Source organism: Chiloscyllium plagiosum, unplaced genomic scaffold (genome assembly GCF_037043375.1).
Source record: "Chiloscyllium plagiosum isolate Xiang-an unplaced genomic scaffold, Cpla_swu_hap1 HiC_scaffold_26, whole genome shotgun sequence".
Classification (NCBI taxonomy): Eukaryota; Metazoa; Chordata; class Chondrichthyes; order Orectolobiformes; family Hemiscylliidae; genus Chiloscyllium; species Chiloscyllium plagiosum.
Genome location: NW_028270164.1, coordinates 12,937,992 through 12,958,336, shown reverse-complemented (window position 1 = coordinate 12,958,336; position 20,345 = coordinate 12,937,992). Strand labels below are relative to the sequence as shown.

General features: G+C 39.7%; 1 protein-coding gene across 1 annotated transcript in view; it reads left to right on the top strand.

Annotated features, from left to right (window-relative positions):
* The first annotated feature begins 5,133 nt into the window (after positions 1 to 5,133).
* The window catches only part of LOC122563056 (guanine nucleotide-binding protein G(i) subunit alpha-3), a 33,499-nt gene continuing 18,287 nt past the window's right edge, over positions 5,134 to 20,345 (top strand). The window contains exons 1-2 of the mRNA XM_043716407.2: positions 5,134 to 5,586; positions 19,632 to 19,674. Of these exons, the coding sequence (XP_043572342.1) occupies positions 5,469 to 5,586; positions 19,632 to 19,674 (161 nt within the window). The 5' untranslated portion in view covers positions 5,134 to 5,468. The remainder of the gene's footprint in view (positions 5,587 to 19,631; positions 19,675 to 20,345) is intronic.

Sequence of the window (20,345 nt, the reverse complement as noted above, 5' to 3'; positions counted from 1 at the left end):
CAGAATGGATTCAATGGGGACAGAGGAACTGGGAGAATGGAATGGAGTTCTTACAGGAAGCAGCATGAAATGCTATATTGTTGAAGTAATTGTGGGAGTCAGTGTGGGTTTGCTGTGGATATCAGTGGCCAGTTTATCCCCAGTAATGAAAATAGCAATGTCAAAGAAGGGAAGGGAGAAGTCAGAGATGGACCAGGTGAAGGTGAGATGTGAAGTATGCCTGAGAAGAAGCTGTCAATCAGTCTCCACACCCAGAAACTCCAAAAACACCACCACCCCCTCAATAGGCTGGGGTTATTTGAGGTCAAGAAACTCTTCCAAGATTATGGTCAAGGCAGCAAAGATTAAAATTTATAATACTACCGAGTTAATTTCTTCACAGCTAAGCTAATTTATCTCATTTAGTAATTAGACTTGATATGTGGCAGCCACAACAATATGTGCCTGAACTGCTCAAACCTAAAGTGGCACAGACTGAACAAGCAGGGAGTTGAAGTGGTTACTTATAATTGCCCACCATGACAAAAGACAGATTGTTTGCCAATGGCAGTTCTAGCTACAAATTAGCAACGGGGATTCTGTAGAAGCATACAAGACCCACAGTAAAAAAAGACAAGACTGACTAATCACAGCTCAATGCATATCAATATGTATACTTTTCTTATCTTGTGAATTGTGATAGAATGCCTAATTCTCACATGGTGTCTTTATTAGCTGATTCATGCTTCCAACATAACTGAACATCTGCTGGCTGTTCAGCAGTTGAAAATGTAGTAATAAATTGGGGAGGAAGGAAATAGCCTAGTAGTATTATTTACCGAATTGTTACTCCTGAGACCCCGGTAATGTTCCAGCGTTCTGGACTCAATAAAAATCTGGAATTAAGAGTCCAATGATGACCATGAATCTATTGCTGATCATTGTAAAAACCCATCTCATTTGTTAATGTCCTTTAGAGAGGGGAAACTGCCATCCTTACCTGGTTTGGCCTACATGTAACTCCAGTCCCACAGCAATGTATGCAATCAGGGATGGGCAACAAATGCTGGTCTGGCCAGCAATGCCCACATTCTGTGAATGAATAAGAAAAAAACATTGAGATCAAGTGAAAAGAGGTTCAAGGGTTCCCTTTCTTTAAACCCTGCAGCTTTGTTTGAAACGGAAGCCTTAAATTCATAAAGGATGCATTTGCCAATTCAGTGAATTGTTATCTGTTTATGTGTGAATGATAAAGAACTAACCAGGTAGAATTTCTTGACTTAAACAGTAATATTTAGTTTTATCATGCTACATTCCATGAGTTCTATAGAAAAGTCATTCCTGACTCAGTGATTAGTACTGCTGCCTCATAACGATGGGACTGGGTTTAATTCTATCCTCTGACAACTGTCTGTCTAGAGTTTGTACATTCTCCCTGCGTCTGCATGAGTTTCCGCCAGGTTCTTTGGCTCCTCCCATAATCTAAAGGTATGTAAATTAGCTGGATTGGCATGTTAAATTGCCCATAGTGTTCAGAGACGTGTAGGTTAGGTGCATTAGCCATGGTAAATGCAGGGTTACAGGGAAAGGGTAGGGGAATGGGTCTGGGAGGGATACTCTTCAGAGGGTTGGTTTGGACTCGTTGGGCTGAATGGCTGTAGAGATTCTATATTTTAAAAATGTTAACTTTGCTTTTCTCTATCCACGGAAACTGCCAAGCTGAGTTTCTCCAACACTCTGGTTTTATTTCAGATTTCTAGCATCTCCAATTGTTTGTTTTTACATAAGCAAGAGTGTACTGGATGTAATTGTCTGTCTGGCCTTACTGCAACCAGCTTTGGTCAACAGGTGACGGTTGTAAAGTTATATTTTTTCCTTAGAGTTCTGGCTGGATATATTCCAGGAGACATTGATGACAGTGTGAGCAGTCTCGAAGGTGAAACAGGGCTTCATTATTCACCGGGTCGGAAGTCTGCTTCAACACTTTGAAGTCTCTGCCACATCTTGCCCATGCTCCCATCCAGCACCCAGTTCCCACCTCCACCTTGCTACTGCACCACCACCCCCACCAACATCCAAATTTCTGCAATGAGAATCACTAATGCAGCCTATCATAGCCAAAGTGTTCACATAGAACTTTTAACTGACATTGAAAAGCATAAAGGATTATTCATTTGCTAAGTTTATGCATTATATTGGAAAAGCTTATTTAAAATTTTGATTGACCTCTTGATGGAGGAATTTTGAAAGTTGAGTGCTTGACACATAGTAGGCATAGAAAATGTGAAAGCTTTTTTCGAAAGCAATTTGAAAGAATTATTGGAACGTGGCAGTCAGATGTCACAATCAGAGTGAAACAGTACATACGCACTTCCCATGATAAATGCATACTTAAAAGTTTAGAATGGAAACTGTTGACACACAATATGATAAAAAGTCACATGATGCAGACAAAATATGCACATCGCAGTTACATTTTATTTTTCACATTACATAGAGATTCCATTAGGAAAATATGTAAATTGCAATTTATTTTAATTGCTACAGCTCAACATCTGCGCCCCAACCTACTCCTGACTGGTAAAGAAATTGATCGCTGTGTTTCTTTGTCACTTTGAAGTGACAAAACTTCAAAAGTGCTTAAGTGACAATAAAATATTTGAAGACATCCTGGTTACATGAAAGATATTACATAAATGCAAGCCTCTCATTTTATGATGTTTTATATATTCAAGTTGTTAACTCTGCAAGTCAATGTAGTGGTAATACTATGATCTGTGGTGGTTTGGGTTTCAAAAGTGCCTTTTTTCAAACTTCTTAAAATAATGTTGAAGTGTGACTAAAATGGAGTTTGGAGAAGTTTGCTAAAAGATGTGTTTTTTGTTGGTTTTCATTTGCTGACCAATGTGGAAATAAACATTACAACCAGAAAGTTTCCCAAACTAGTGGAATATAAATGCAATTAATGATTCTGGAGTTGAAAGTTAGTTGCTACCATTAATTGTCATAAAATCCCATCGGGTCACTAACACCCTTTAGAGAAGGAAATCTGCCATCCTTACAGGTGACTCCAAACTCGCAGCAATATAGTTAATGCTTAACTGCCCCCTGAACTGACCTAGAAAGCCACACAGTTCACGGGCTATCAGGGATGGACAACAAATGCTGGCCTTGTCGGTGACATCCAGATCACATGAAAAATTGAACAAAAGAAATGAAAATTCACTCATGTTGGAAAACTGCTTATGGTTTGATATTGGCTAAGGTTAGGGTTGAACGTTATTTGTGACTTTCTCCATGGTTACCACTCAAGTTTTTAAGTTTATACCTGATTAGAGGCTCTTTCATGAAGTGCCTTTAAAAATAAATCCCGAGTACGTTTTTGTGACTATTAAAAAATAAATTAGACATCCAATGAACAACAAAGTCTAAAGGCTTTTAACGTAAAATAAAGAAGCATCTTCCTAACAGTATGTAAACTGATATATTAAATTATGTCCATCATAAAGCAATATTAGAATTGGTGATTCAACACCACTTGTTCCAGGGAAATGGGCAGTGAATTGCCTTGTCCCTGACCCTCACATCCCAGGAACAAACAAAATCTTGGTGAATGCCAAAGTTTTCCAACTTGCATCAGGACAAAAGCAGGAAAGCCAAATGCATAGTCCAAACTGTTGGGTCATTTGAAATTTGGCTTTCTTACAATCGTCCCGCTAAGTGTAAGAAGCAACACTTCAGCAACATTTCTTTCTTTTGAACAAAGTTCTACACCTCCTCAAACAAATATAGAAGGGAAGGGGGTAATATGTCTCTATAGAAAGATGATTTGGAGGTGCTGGTGTTGGACTGGGGGTGTACAAAGTTAAAAATCATACAACACCAGGTTATAGTCCAACAGGCTTATTTGGAAGCACTACTTCTTCATCAGCTGGTTGTCCACCTAAGGAAGGAGCAGAGCTCCAAAAGCTAGTGCTTCCAAGTAAACCTGTTGGACTATAACCTGGTGTTGCATGACTTTTAACTATATATAGAAAGATGGACATAAAATGTTTGAAGAGAAAATGAGGTCTGCAGATGCTGGAGATCAGAGATGGAAATGTGTTGCTGGAGAAGCGCAGCAGGTCAGGCAGCATCTAGGGAACAGGAGAATCGACGTTTCGGGCATTAGCCCTTCTTCAGGAATGTTTGCCCTCAGATGACTCTTTGTGGGGGTAGGAGAACTTTAAATTCTCTCATACCTCACTGTTGGCAATCACTCACTATTGAATATGATTTTCGACCTTCGAAATTCCATATCACTTGTCATGAGTTCTGTTGATCCTTCTGTAATGATGAGACTGATGCTAAAGTCACTTTTCCAACCATACATTTGGCAGGTAGGTGAAAATGGTCCCAGGCCTTAGAATGTGAGTAATCCTTTCTCCAGTTCATTTTCTGCACGTCCTCTTGATAACAGGTGTTCTCAAACATTGTACACCTCCACACAGGACATCCCTCCAGGTCAGTTTCTTCTGAAATCTATGTTGCATTTCTTGAGTTAAAAATCACACAACACCAGGTTATAGTCCAACAGGTTTAATTGGAAGCACACTAGCTTTTGGAGCGACGCTCCTTCATCAGGTGATAGTGGAAGGCTCAATCCTAACACAGAACTTACATCACACTGTAAATTTTTGCTATAACTGAAATTATACATTGAAAAATTGATTATCTGTTAAGCCTTTCATCTGTTAGAATACAGTGATAGTTTCACTTCTTTCATGTGTAAATCACAAAACCCTTTTTTTAAAAAGTTGCATTCTCGGGTTAGCTGTTAACAATGGTGATAGCTAGACATTTCTTGAGGGAAGCCTTCAGGGAGGCTTTGCAAGGCTCCCTTTGTTCTCCTTTCGTTCAAGTATCCTCCTTGAGCAGCAGGGAGAATAGGAACTAAAGAAAGGCACGAGCTGTTCTTCTAATACTGCCAACCACATCTCTACCCTCCCACTGCTTGTACCTAGGAGTGTCAGCAGCTGAACTACAACTCCCATGATGCCTTAAGTGGCGGCGGTCTTCCTGTGGCTTGCGCCCAGGTGTACCGGCAAGCGAACTACAACTCCCGCCGTGCTTGGTGCGGCGACGGTTTCCGGTTGGGCGGGTTTCCGGTTTCTCAGTCTAACCGTCGCGGCTCGCGCCGGCCGCCCTCGAGCGATCGTGGCTTTTGAATTGTTAACGGTCCCTGGTTAAAACTTTACTTTCATTTGATCTTCTCCCTTTTCGGAGCGTTTACGCACACATTTCTTTCCGTCTCTGTGAACGAATTAACCTTTGTCAAAGAAGAAAGGAAATATATAAATTCCCTCACCGTCTGCGAAGGGAGTTTGTGCTTTTTTTTCCGCGGCCTTCCCCCCCCCCCCCGGTGTTGAGGAGATTTTCCTAAAGTCTCCTCCTCCTCCTTCTTCCCTCCTTTCGGCCCCGGATTCCGGGTCCCCTGTCCGGCTGCCGAGATGGGCTGCACCATGAGCGCCGAGGACAAGGCGGCGATGGCCAGGAGCAAAATGATCGACCGCAACCTGAAGGAAGACGGCGAGAAGTCATCCCGGGAGGTCAAACTTCTGCTGCTGGGTAATCAATCATTGTCAAAGAACGGCACTGACGGCAACAGCAAAGCGATTTTTAACAATTGTATAGCTGTAGGTTTCACTGGGGTCACCAGGGGCTGGCTTTGACTCTTTAAACCTCAGCCCAACAGCCAACCCTGGCAAAAGAAAGGATTGGAGTTTTTAGAAGAAGGGCAAGGCATATATGGTTTGGCTTTGGGCTTTGAGATTTGATTTGGATGTGAACCCGTAGCTGCGAGGGTCTGCAGGGGGTTTTGCCCACCCTCCTGAGGCGAGGGTCTGCAGGGGGTTTTGCCCACCCTCCTGAGGCGAGGGTCTACAGGGGGTTTTGCCCACCCTCCTGAGGCGAGGGTCTGCAGGGGGTTTTGCCCACCCTCCTGAGGTGAGGGTCTGCAGGGAGTGGGATTATTTATTCCTTGCCCACTGAGATGGGGTTGAGATAATTCACCAACCTTGATGTATGGTTGGGGATGGCTGATATTACTCATCCACTATCTGTGGTCAGGTCATTTACCCACCCGCTGTCTTGGGATGGTACTTCCACCCTGGTGTGGGAGATTGGCTGGTGAGGAAGTTTTAATGGTTGCTGATTGGGGAAGTGCCAATATGTTGCAGACTTGTGATTTCAGGGATGTGAGCTGGCAACGACTATAAAATGTGGTTAGGCAATGCTGTGGCTGGAATATGTTTCAAGGGCATTTGGGTGGATGTTAGTGTGTTTGTTTAATATCACAAGCAAGAATTCTAAGATTTAACTTAACCCTTGTAAGCCCACTGAATACATAAGCTTCCATCCCACCGTACTGAGACAAATGGAATGTTGTCCTTCATTGCTAGAGGATGGAGTTTAAAAATAGGGAGGTTATGCTGCAGTTGTATAGGGTATTGGTGAGGCCACGCCTGGAGTACAGGGTACAGTTTTGGTCGTCTTACTTGAGAAAGGATGTACTGGCACTGGAGGGGGTGCAGAGAAAAGTTCACTGCGTTGATTCCAGAATTAAAAAGGTTGGCTTATGAGGAAAGATTGAGTAGACTGGGGCTATACTCCTTGGAATTTAGAAGAGTGAGGGGAGATGTTACAGAAGCATATTATCAAGGAAATCGATAAAATAGAAGCAGAGACTTTGTTTCCACTGTTGGATGAAACTAGAACTGGAGGTATGGTCCAAAATCTGGTGCCTCCTTATTTTGAGGCTGAGTTAGGAAGAACTTCACCTAAAGGGTTGTGAATCTGTGGAATTCCATGCTTAGTGAAGCAGTTGAGGCTACCTCATTGAATGTTTTAAGGCAAAGATGGTTTTTGAACAGCAAAGGAATTAAGGGTTACAGTGAGTGAAGGGGGCTGGAGCTGTGTCCACAAAAAACTCAGCCATGATTTTACTGAATGGTAGAATAGGTTAGATGAGCCTGATGGTTTACTCCTCCAGTTGTTATGCTCTTTGAGACCAGGAGAAAGTGAGGTCTGCAGATGCTGGAGATCAGAGCTGAAAATGTGTTGCTGGAACAGCGCAGCAAGTCAGGCAGCATCCAGGGGACAGGAGAATTGACGTTTCGGGCATGAGCCCTTCTTCAGGAATGAGGAAAGTGTCCAGCAGGCTAAGATAAAAGGTAGGGAGGAGGGACTTAGGGGAGGGGCGTTGGAAATGCGATAGGTGGAAAAAGGTCGAGGTGAGGGTGATAGGTCAGACTGGGGTGGGGGCGGAGAGGTCAGGAAGAAGATTGCAGATTAGGAAGGCGGTGCTGAGTTCGATGGATTTGACTGAGACAAGGTGGGTGGAGGGGAAATGAGGCAACTGGTGAAATCCGAGTTCATCCCTTGTGATTGGAGGGCTCCTAGGCAGAAGATGAGGCGCTCTTCCTCCAACCGTCGTGTTGTTGTGGTCTGGCGATGGAGGAGTCCAAAGACCTGCATATCCTTGGTGGAGTGGGAGTGGGAGGGGGAGTTGAAGTGTTGAGCCATAGGATGGTTGGGTTGGATGGTCCGGGTGTCCCAGAGGTGTTCTCTGAAACGCTCCGCAAGTAGGCCAGGTCCAGGTCCAGCTGCAAATTATAGGTGCCACTGTTACCTACCCAACTTGGCAGTCTTTGCCAGTTAACATTAGAAGTATAGATGAAATTTTAAAAACTGGATAAAATTAGTAAGTTTCAGTAACAAGGAAATTCATGGGTCAGGGCACTGACTTAAGTGGATGTCTTGCTGAGAAAATTTTAAATTAGGAGTTGGAGTAACAGAGCTATTTTAAAAACTGGAAGCAGCAACTAGCGTTGGTTTTTGTGTGACATGTTTGAACCAGTCCTAATGTATGATGCTTTGTGACTAAAATAAAAATTGCCTAACCATTTCTGTTTCTAGAACCATTTATAGATAGCTCTTAATTTTTGATTTTGATATGCATCGTAACTTGAGGGGTAAGGAGGCAAAACAGTTGAAGTTCCATCTGATCATCCAGATGACAAGTCTAGAAGATTTTTGTCCTTGGCCTCAATTGAATACCACAGAATTGATTCCCACCCAAAGTTAGTTGAAATTACATCACTGTTAGTGGGTGGGGGTGAAACATTGTCTTGGGATATTTTCTCATTGCTGAGGACCCACTGAAATGGTGTCTAGCAAAGTAGGTGAAAGTAAAAATCTTTTGCTGTGGTAGAAGCTGGGGATGTTAAAATCTAACTATCCTTTTAACAGAGAATGGCCACTCTTCTTGACCAATAAGGATTCTACATAAAAGTTTTATTTTCAAATTTGTTGTTATGGGCTACTCAAATGCAAAAGTTAAAATACCTCAGTAGCCTTCACGACATCAGTCCGTGACTTCAAGATTTGAAATGGCCGTCTGGTGGTAGCAAGAATCTTTCAAATTAATATTTGTTGTAGGTGAGTGTCACAGGTTGTGGAGGATGATCTCATGTCAGTATGTGGATTTGGATAATTTTTCACCTAATGCACTCTGCTGTTCCAAGTGCAAGTACAGTAGATTTGATCTCAACTAAGCACTCCTTAGTGTACAATGTGAACGTTAACACTGTGTGACATAGGGTCCACTACCATCTAGACAGTGTGTGTTAAACTCATGAAGTCAAGTTTGCAATTGTTTGAGTAATTTTGTTGCAAGATTTGCTCAAAAGCTAATTGTGCATAATTGCATACGAACTAATTTTTCTAAAAAGAATTTTCAAGTGGCACCTGAGCAGTAAAGAAGATATGTTATAGCAAAACCACAAGTTCTAAAATATTTTAGAAATATGCAGATCTGCTGGCATGAAAAAGAGGACAATTTATGTTTTGACTAGAGACTGGAGGAAGAATACCTCTTCCGTCTCGGGAGCTTACAACCATATGCCCTTAGTTGAGAATACATCAGCTTACAAATCTCCCCAAACCCCATGTCACCCCAGGCCCAGCCCTCCCTCTCCACCCTACTCCCTTAACCTGACCCTAGCTGTCTCTCTTCCTTCCCACCTATCCACACCAACCCTTCCTACTAACCAATCGCAGGACCTCCTATCGACATCCACCTTTCGCCATCCCACCCCTCCCTCTATTTATTTTTCAGACCCCTGCCCTGTTCAGATGAAAGATTCCAACCCAAAACGTCGAGTTCCCTTCTACTCTGCTGCTTGACCTGCTGTGCTTTTTCCAGCTCCGCTCTTTATCTACTCTGACTCTTCAGCACCTACAGTTCTTAGTAGCTCTTACTACAGACTCTCTTCATGATTGGGCTATGCCTGCCTCAAGTTATTTATCATCTTTAGGTTTGGCTGAGCAGATGTTTATTTCTCCTATCTACCCATATGTTTTTCATGTAATGGGTCCCATTATGTATTGTAGAGTTGCAGACAACGGTTGGATTATGTGGATTTGAATGAATGCAATACACTTAGGACTCAGCATGGGGTCTGACATTTTGGATCCTTGTGTACATCTATGTAGTCTTAATGCTTATAATGATAGTCGCAGATATAAAAATTGCCCATGCGTTTAATAGTGAAAGAGGCAAAGAATTACATTCTCCAGGAGGATATCACTTGGCTGCACACAACTGGAAGAAAGTTGCAATTTTAAATCAATTTGGTCAAATTTGAAGTCTGTATTTGGAGAAGTAAACTAAGACAAGGCAATACACAAGAAGTAAATGGCACAATAAGGGGAATTGTAGAGGAGCAGAGGAATCAGTATATCCACAGATTCATTCCAATTAAACCTGTTGGACTATCACCTGGTGGTGTGATTTTTAACTTTGTACACCTCAGTCCAACACTGGCATCTCCAATTCAGATTCATGTTAGCTTTAGTTCAAAAAGATAAGAAAGCACTTTATTAGCTGCGGCATTCCAACCTCTGGCAACTGTCTGTGTGGAGTTTGCACGCTGTCGCTGTGTCTGCATGGATTTCCTCTGGGTGCTCCGGTTTCCTCAAACAATCCAAAATTGTGCAGGCTAGGTGAATTGGCCATGCTAAACTGCCCACAGTGTTCGGAGATGTGTGGGTGAGGTGCATTAGTCAGGGGGAAATATAGGATAATAGGGTAGGGGAATCCATCTCTGTGGGCTACTCTTCAGAGGGTCGGTGTAGATTTGTGGGGCCAGTGGGCCTGTTTCCACAGTATAAGGAGTCTATGATTCATAAAGTGGGGGCGCTACTGTCGAACGGTCTAAAACACAACTTGGGCTAAAGCTTGACTACTGCAGCTCTGCTCACTGCATTACTGGAGAGGTATGATCATACTAGAGAGGATACAGTAGGATATTTATGAGCATATTTCTAGAAGTGGCACAGAAAAGCTTGGATGAGCTGGTCCTTTGGAGCAGAAGTGTCAGAAGGGAAAATTAATTTGAGGCGTATAATACTTTGGACATGCATGGAGTGAAAAGAAAGAGCATATTTTGCTTAGTAACTAGGAGACAGATTTAAATTAATTGACAAGAATTTAAATTCATTGTCAGAAGGATCAGACGGAGCAGGGTGGGGAGAGAAGGAGTTAAGTAATATTTTCACCCAGAAGTTAACAGATGTCTGGAGTTCACTGCCTGAAAACATGGGAGCACTGGAAAAAATGTTTCGAAATGTACTTAGAAAGATGTGATCAAGAGGGCTATAGACCAAGAGTCAGAAAGTGAGGTTTGCTCAGACATGATGGCCAAATAGTCACCATCTGTACTGTCATTTTCTGATTTTCAAGGTGCCACGGTGTAAATATTTGTTATTAGTCCCCTCTGTTTAGAAATGTTGTAGGAGTCTGACTGGTTTATCACTAAGGGCACACTGGTTACTTGAAACTTTTGAATATTGCTGAAAGAGAGAGACATCACTGAAATTTTTCATCAAATTTCAAATTATCACAATATTCTACATGAAGAAAGATTGCTAATGAAGGATTAAGCCCAAAACATCAACTCTCTTTCTCCTCCTGCTCTCTTGCTTGATCTGCTGTGCTTTTTCCAGCGCCACATTTTATCAACTCTGTTGGTAAATTGATTCTGGCTAGGACATTACCATAGAAAAAGCAGTTGGAAATTCTGTGCTTCCCAGGATACACAAGGTTGGCAGCAACTCTCTCTTTCCAACAATATTTAAATTTTTGATTAAAATAACTAGCTTCCGTTGATTTAATCTTTGTAACATGTTGACCTTTTGAATAAAATTAAACTTTGCCAAAGATGTCATTAATGCCTGAGAATTCTAGTGCTACTACTGTATTCTGAAACCTAGCTTGTCTTACTATTTTGAATTGGCAAAGGAAATTAATTATGTAGGTTTTACCTTTCTTTCAGGTTAAGTACTGATTATGAAGGTTTAGGATAGAATGCTGAGTGTTGCACCAATACTTTTTGTGACCAAATTTCCTTACTGAAATGGCCTTGCTGAAAGATTAAATTGCAGAGACTGTTATAAATAGACTCTGCTGTCCAATGTAATATCGTCTCTGCTTAATCATATTTATTTTGCATTCTTTGTTCACTTTTTGTTATTGGTATGTTGAAAACAGCATCAGCTTACTGATCCTACTTTTTAGATCATAGCAAAAAGCTAGTGTTTCAATGTAAAAATATGTTACAACCTGTTTCACTGTTTACAACCATTTTAAGCCACTGTATATACAAGGCTTCCATTCGGTGATTGCAACATGTTTAGATTGTTCTCCTTTCTACTGTCCGAAAGTGCAATGATCAATCACACAGGCAAGTTCATATGCTGAGGAATAAATTTCCCAATAGAAACAAAGTATTTATTTATTTATTTATTTTTTCATGTCCCCTTGCCCAACATAAACAGGTGGAAATTAATTCTTTGTAAGCTGTCTGATTTTTGACTGACACATCAATGTGTCTCTGCTCCATATTCTATGTAAAAAAACTTAAATATGTGACGCATTGTGAAAGTGCTTACATCTATGTAACCACCCACTTTTGAGGCTAGCACTTTTGGTTCTCTAGTTACACAACACTATTCCGGTGAGCTATAATATGGGCTGGACTTGAAGTAACAATATAAAAGTTCAGTTTGGGCAGCCCTAAATGCAAAATGAAATACTTTAAGGAGTGTATTTTACCAGATAATAGTCAGGAGAATAGGCTTTTGTAAAAATGTATCAAACATGTTTAGTGGAAAATTACACATACCTGTATTTTTACCTAGTTGCTTTTTAATATGGTTTGCTGATTAATGATGGGAATGGTTTTGTCTCTGTATGAGAGTTGATTGAGAGTAGATGTTTACTCTAAATATCAAGTTTGATTCCCCTAATATGTTGCATATTATTGTGATTAGTTGTCTGATGATAAGCTCATGAGGGAAAACTAATTTCATTCGGCAGTATATCCAATCAGTGAATTTTATTCTGTCTGTGTTGAATTAGCTTGCCTCAGCCAGGATAGTGTTTGGCAGTATCATGGTTAGAATCCAAGTCATAAATACTTAAGTTATTTGTGAAATGTACGTTTAACCGCGTAACTGCTGATTTCCTGCAAGAAAACTGAAAGTGTACAGAAACATGCAGTTCACTCCCTAACAAGCAACTTTTGGGGTACCTTCACAATCTGCAATAGTACAAGAGGCATACTTTTTGAAGTGCAATGGATGGATAGTGAGTGAATAGATAAAAATGTTCCGTGAGTGAATAGATAAAAATGGGTGCTATTAGGACTAATTGGATGTGGTTTCATCACAACGGTCAGTTGGAGAGACCACATCACAGGTGGGAAAATGTTGCTCATCTGCGCTAAAGCTTCCAGGCTGGGAAACATCTTAGCAAAGGATTCACATGTAAATGTTACTTTATAATTGCCATTGGTAGGTATCTTAGAGAGGGTGACTACCTCCATATCAGCTGATACTTATCAAATAGTTGGAAGCTTATTATGTTATTGCAGGGCATGATTTTTAAATTCTGAAGTCATCTTTCTAGCCTTCCCTCCAGTTTTTGTGGAATTAAAGCTCCAAAATTGTATGACATGAGGCAGCCTTCCAATGATTACTTTCTATATTATTGGTTTAACTTTCCAACTTTGGACACTGAAATACATTTTTGTTATGTGGTATCACTGCTGGTAACTAAAACTCCCTTCAGATATTTAATAATCTGGATTCAAAACTTAAGTATATCCGCATTGAAATGCAAATCATATTAGAAAGTTATACTGACCCCTCAACAATTGTTAATTTGGTATTGCATTCCAAATATTAATGGGGAAGCTCTGGGACCCGCAGCGCCCAATTATCCATTACCTTTAGAGATGAATGAATTTGTCTGCTCAGCAAGTTACTGAGGAAGGTAATGAGTGAAATGCTGAATGTCATAATATTTTTACAGGCTCAATGTGCTAATAATCTATGTGGTAATAAACCAAATTCTTTTCCAAACTTATAAGTTAAACTGACTGATGGATGAACAACTATACAGTTCATGAGCTGTAGAGTCATATAGCATGGAAGCAGACCCTCTGGCTCAAGCAGTCCACACTGACTATAACCCCAAACTAATCTAGTCCCACCTGCCTGCACTTGGCCCACATCCCTCTAAACATTTCTTATTCATGTACTTACTCGATGTCTTTTAACTATTGCAACTGTATCCACCACCTCTTCAGGAAGTTCATTCCATGCATGAAACACTGTCAAAAAGAGTTGCCCCTCCTGTTTTTTTAATCTTTCTCTTACTTTAAAAATGTGCCCCCTACTCTTTAAATCCCCTACCTGAGGAAAAGACTCCTGCCATCCAACTTATCTATACCCTTCATGATTTAATAAACCTCTATAAGCTCACCCCTCAACCTCCTACACTGCTCCCAGCCTCTTTATAACTCAAATCTTATATTCCTGGCAACATCCAGTAAGTCTTTTCTGATCCTTTTCCAGCTTAATAATATCCTTCCTATAACAGGGCAGCCAGAACTGGGTTCAGTACTCCAGAACAGGCTTCACCAATATCCTGTACAATCTCAACATGTCATCCCAACTCCTGTACTCATAGGTCTGAACAATGTAGACAAGCATGTTAAATGCTGCCTTAACCATCCTGTCTGTATGCAAACTTTAAAGAATTATGTACCTGTACCCCTAGGTCTCTCCGTTCTATAATGCTGCCCAGGACTCTACTTTTTAAATGTATAGGTCCTGCCCTGCTTTGTTTTACCAAAATGCAATGCCTTGCATTTATCCAAATTAAACTTTGTCTGTCACTGTTCAGTCCATTGACCTATTTGATCAAGATCCTTTGATAATCTTAGATAACCTTCACAGACTACTATACCATCAATTTTGGTGTCATTTGCAAACCTATATGCCTTCTATATTCTTATCTAAATCATTTATATAAATGACAAACAAAAGTAGAACTAGCATCAATCCCCGTGGAATGTGGCTGGTAACAGGTCTCCCGTACAAAAAACAACCTTCCGTCATTACACTGTCTCCTGCCTTTAAAGTCAATTCCAGTTGGAAGCCATTTTTATAGAGCTTGTTACAAGTCATATGTGATAGTATCTGTGACAGTAATATTAACTCCTGAGTTCTGTCTCATTCTGCCAGCTATAGTCTGAAAATAATTTAGTATGATCTACTAATACCCAATTAAAATTTTTTCCTGTTATTTAAGATTTAAGACTGACTGTGTGGAGTTTGCACTTTCTCCCTGTGTCTGCGTGGGTTTCCTCCGGGTGCTCCGGTTTCCTCCCACAGTCCAAAGATGTGCAAGTCAGGTGAATTGGCTATGCTAAATTGCCCGTAGTGTTAGGTAAGGGGTAAATGTAGGGGTATGGCTGGGTTACGCTTCGGCGGGTCGGTGTGGACTTGTTGGGCCGAAGGGTCTGTTTCCACACTGTAATGTAATCTAATCTAATTTACGTTCATGTTACAGCTAGCTTTGCAAGACCAAAGTATCAGGAGTCAGCACTACTAAATCAGGTCTTACTGCAATGTAAAAGTAGCTTCAGACAGTTGCAAAATAACTGTTAAAATGTTTTGATAAATCTTGATAACAAGGAGTTGTGCTTTATTATTTGTTCGTTGTGACTTCATCTGTGGGAGATATCAGTGATTTGGCCTGAGTGAAGATGGTGGTGGTGGTGTGGCGGCAACGTTTACTGTGTTCACAGCTAGCATTTGTCCGACAAAGTTTTGAGATTTGCTAAATCTCTTGGGTGCAGTATGACTAACTTGACCAGCTTCTAACCCTTGGAACATATAAATTATTTAACTTATAACAGAGTACTGCAACTGTCCTCCAGACATTCCTGTCCACTAGTCAACGTGCACCTATCTACTCTCATTCTATTTTATGGCAAAAAACAAAGAACCATGGATGATGGGAATCTAAAAAATAATTAGAAATTGCTGGAGAAGCTCAGGTCTGGTATCATCTGCAGGGAGAAAGCAGAGTCAATTTTTTGCATCCCTTAAGTAAAGAAGGGTCACTGGACCCAAAATGTTGAATCTGCTTCCCCTTCATTTCCCAGCACTCATCCCACAGCTTTGTATGCTATGGCATTTGAAGTATACATCTAACAACTTCTGACATTTTATAATGGTTCCTGCCTCTACAACTCTATCAGGCAGTTGAATTCTAAATACCCACAACATCTATGGTAATAAAAAGTTCTCCTTAATTCCTCGAGACCATCTGCATGTTAGCTTAAATCTATATCCCTGCTAATTGACCCTTCTACTAAAAGGAAAAGTTTATTCCCAAAAACCCTGTCTAGCCCTTGATTATTTATTGACCTCTCTATTGTAACGTAAACCCTCACCTATCTAGTGTCTCTTCATAAGCGAAATGCTGTCTGGGCAACATTTATGGAAATCTCCAGTGCAATCATGTCCTTCCAATAGTGTGACTAGAATTGCATCCAGTATTCAATGTGGCCTTTACAGCTCCATTATAACTCTACAAATTTTAAATTGCCTAGACTAGTAAAAGATAAGTATCTAGTATGCCACCACAAATATCCTGTCCACCTGTACTGTTGCCTTCAAGAATCTAGGTATGTGAAAACTGAGGGTCCCCTAATCCTCATTGCTTTTATTATTGCCTAGTTAGTCTTACCAAATGCATTATTTCATACTTTTCAGGATTAAGCTCCATCTGCCATCGTTCTGCCTATCTGACCAGATTTTCTCTAACTTCCTGTATTCTACAACTTTCCTTCTTGCTATTTACCATATGACCACTTTTTTGTCATCTGCAAACTTACCAATCAAGCCCCCTATATTTGTGTTCAAATTATTAACGTATGCTGCAAACAGCAAGGGACCCAGTACCAAATCCTGTGTTTTGCCACAGTACACCAGTTTCTAGTAACGCAAGCAACTTATAACCAGCACCCTCACCTAAGCCAATTTTGGATCCAATTTACAAAATAACCCTGGATCAAAAGGTATTTTACTTTCTTGACCACCCTCCCATGTGACTCCTTGTCAAAAATCTTGAAGTCTATGTCAACTGCAGTACCTTCAACCACATACTCAGTCACCACCTAATGAAAATTCAATGAAATTTAAGCGTGATCTCCTCTGACAAAACCATGCTGATTTTCCTTGTCTCTCCAAGTGACGATAAATTCTGTCCCTCAAGTGTTTCAAGAAAATTCCTTACTACTGATATTAGACTTGCTGACCTATAGTTTCCTTCTTTGTCCCTATTTTCCTTGAATACTATACCACATGACTCTTCCAATCCTTAACACCTCTCCAGTGTTCAGAGTGGATTTTAAATGATGGTTTAGGCCTCTGTAATTTCTAATGTTACCCTCTCACAACAGCCCAGGATACATCCTCATCTGAGACTGAGGATTTATCCAATTTTAAGCTCACTAATGAGTCGTCCCTTCAATGTTAATTTGTTCTGCTTTATCACAGTTGCCCTCCCTGATTTTTATACCTAAATAATTCTTGTCAATAGTGAATTCAGGCACATGATAATCATTTAAAAGCTCACTTGTGTTTTCCAGTTTCACTCACACACAGAACTAATGGACTGTACTGTCCCTGATTATCATCTTGCCTCTGACATACTTGTTAGAGTCCTTTAGATTATTCTTTATTTTACCACCAATGTTCCTTTATTCATAACCCCTCATTACTCTGCTAACTTTTTAAAAAGGTAACCCCCTGTATTCTTTCTTCTATTCCGTGGCTATTGTTGTTTTTAGTCTTTGGTGTTGCTCATAAGCTTTTTTCTCCATTTCCTCCCCATTACCTATACAGGAATGTGTACTTTTTGAATGACTCCCAGTGCCCTGTAGATTTTCTTGCAAGTAGCTGCTCCCACTCCATTTGGGCCAGATTCTGTTAACGTAGTGAAATAAGTTGTTTGTTTTTGTCTAAACTTGAAATGAGATCGCGTGTTGCTTACCATGGATTTATGGTGCAGTTGCAATTTCATTAACCAGATAAATAAGATTATCATCATGGAAAGAATTTTGAACTCTACCTAGATTCAAGGCTAATGAAAAGAACTTTTGGAAGATTGAGATTTAGGTCTCATATATGGAAATGGTCTAAAATATGGTAACATAATCAGTTGGGAATGAAACAAACAAGGTAATTGTTTATTATGAAAACTGAGACAAATGTTTGTTTTGGATCCAATTCTGTTTCGATTTTGCAAAACAGCTTTGCAATTTGTTAACAGGCAGCATTGTGAGCTGTGGAAGTGGGTTGGTGACAATTTTTATTTCATGCATTAATCTTCAGAAACTGCCCATAGGAACATGAATTCTATGCCTGGAGTATAACAACAAAAATAAATACATACATGGGCTGGTCAGTGAGTTCTGAAAATTAATGTTTACAGCCCCAAGTTTTGAAGGTGAAAAAGTTACAGTACACAGAATGTAGTTATAGACTTTGGGATTTGACATAGTAATAGAGCAGGTTACAGGCTCAGTAGGACTGGTAAGGCTGTGATTGTTTTCCAGTTTTGCCAACAATGTCGGGACAGCCTAGATATTCTGCCTATTAGATGTCATTTTGCAATTAACAATAGCTGAAATGTGTAACAAACTGGTAATGTAAATGATGCAGCATTGACTAGCAATTGTTGGTTCTGACTATACCTCAAGAAAGTACAACAATGTAGTGCTTTTGTAGCAATAACATGTCCCAACATACTTCTGAGCATTATCAAACAAAATTTGACAGCCAACTGTGTAAAGAGATATTGAAGTATTGGCCAAATGTTTGGTCAAGGTTGTATATTTTAAGAGAAAGGCAACTTCATCAATCAGCTGTTCCTAAAGCCAAAGCAATACTTTAGATGTTTACTGACTGTATAAATTTTGCTGCTATATTTGCATGACAAAGCAAAGTTCCACAAACAGCACAAAAATATCCTGATAATATTTTTAAGGAGTTTTGAAGGAGGGGATAATTGTGATGTCGGTCACTAGGATGAACTCTCCTTTTTTAAAATCAAATAATGTCTTGGGACCTCTTGTGTCCTGAGAGAGTAGTCTAGGATAAAACCAGAAAATTCTGAAAAAATGCAGATGTGAACCAAAATAAGCAATTCATTTGTATATCTCTGAACTCTTTCCATAATCTGTCTTATTACTTGTTTTGGGATCTTTAAAAACCTCTGCTGAGTCCTCCCCACCTTTTTCATTATTTTCCATGCAACTAAATTTGTTCCCCCATTATTTAGTTTAAAGCCCTTTGCTGTTTGTCAGGACTCTGGTCTCAGCATGATTCAGGTGAAGTCTATCCCATCAGAACAGCTTCCTCCTTCCCCAGTACTTGTGCCAAGGTCCCCTGAATTTGTGCCCTTTTCTCTCACGCCAGTCTTTGAGCTACTTATAACTCCTCAGTTATGGCCAAGTTACTACATTTCTCTGTCGCTGAAAGCTAACTGAAGTGTTGAGTGCATTCCTTTATATTATAATTGGAGCTTTTGATATGTCATTCGTTGCTCTTTATCCAGCCTTCCTTTTCGATCATGATTTAGCTTTCTTTACCTTATTTGATATTGTATGATTTAATTTAAATGACAGTTCCAGTTTGATACTCATGCTACTCATTAATGTCCGTCATTGTAGTTGAGGTGTACTTGCCTTGTCCAAGCATCCCAAATGTCCTGTTAGCTGAAACACTTCCCAAAGCACAAGCCTGTAAGAAATAACCGGTGCCCTTTATTCTGTTTTCTATATTAGTTACAACAATATACTATGTATCACAGGCTACAACAGCTTTGAGGCAAAGTATGACTTTTCATTGACAGTTACATGTCTTTGATCAACCAACATTCAAATACATGTCAAATGCTATGTATTTAAATATTGTTTCTTGATTTTGCATGTTGCGTGCACCACTAATGTTATATTGATATTTGATTTTTTTAAACTGTTAATTGCTTCCACTGTTTCTGCTTTTGATAGATTCCCAGCATGTTCATAGAACCAGTAGGAATACAATATTTGGAAATAGTTTTCACATTTGTGGTTAATATTGCACAATAGTCAGGGTTGTATGTTTAGTTGTGACTATTAAGTATGTTTGTTGCAATGTAAGGTTATGTGGAGGTGCTTAGATGTGACAGTTATATTTTTCTTTTGCAGGTGCAGGAGAATCTGGGAAAAGTACGATTGTAAAACAAATGAAGTGAGTCTGAAACAGTTTATACATCTTTGATAATTTATTGAATTTTATGTTTCAAAAGTTTTAAAATCAAGTGCACACTTCAGTGTAGATCTTTGAAATACCAGTATGAATAGTACAGTGTATATTTAGATTAAGTAGAACTGTAGTAACTTCAGTCAGCTATGCCTAATGCTTTCCTTCATGTTATATTAGGAAGCTTCGTGTTCTCTACATTTTTTCATATCTCAAACTGGAAGAGAGTGGTATTGAATCTAGTTACACAATGTGCACAGATGCATTATTCTCAATGCGTAAACTTAACAGAATACAGTAACATCTGTTTATTATTTGTAACGTTTCATGCTACTAATCAATTTTTAATAGTTGTAATTGTAAGTTGCTCATTGTGTATAAAGGGTAAGGGACACTGATTGCAGTGTTAATGTATTGCCTTTTGGCCTCACAGACGTCATCAGACATCAATACAAGGTGACCCTTAACAAAATTTGAAATTAGCTTTTTACTTATCACTGTTGATAAGCTGAAAAAAAATTACTCCTCCAAGCTTCAAGAAGACTTTCAGATTTGATGACCAGTGTAGTTACTATCAACAAAGATACACAATAATCCATAAAATCTTATTTGTTTCTGATCCTGTTAACTGGTTTTGCCTGCTTTTGTGTGTGTAATTA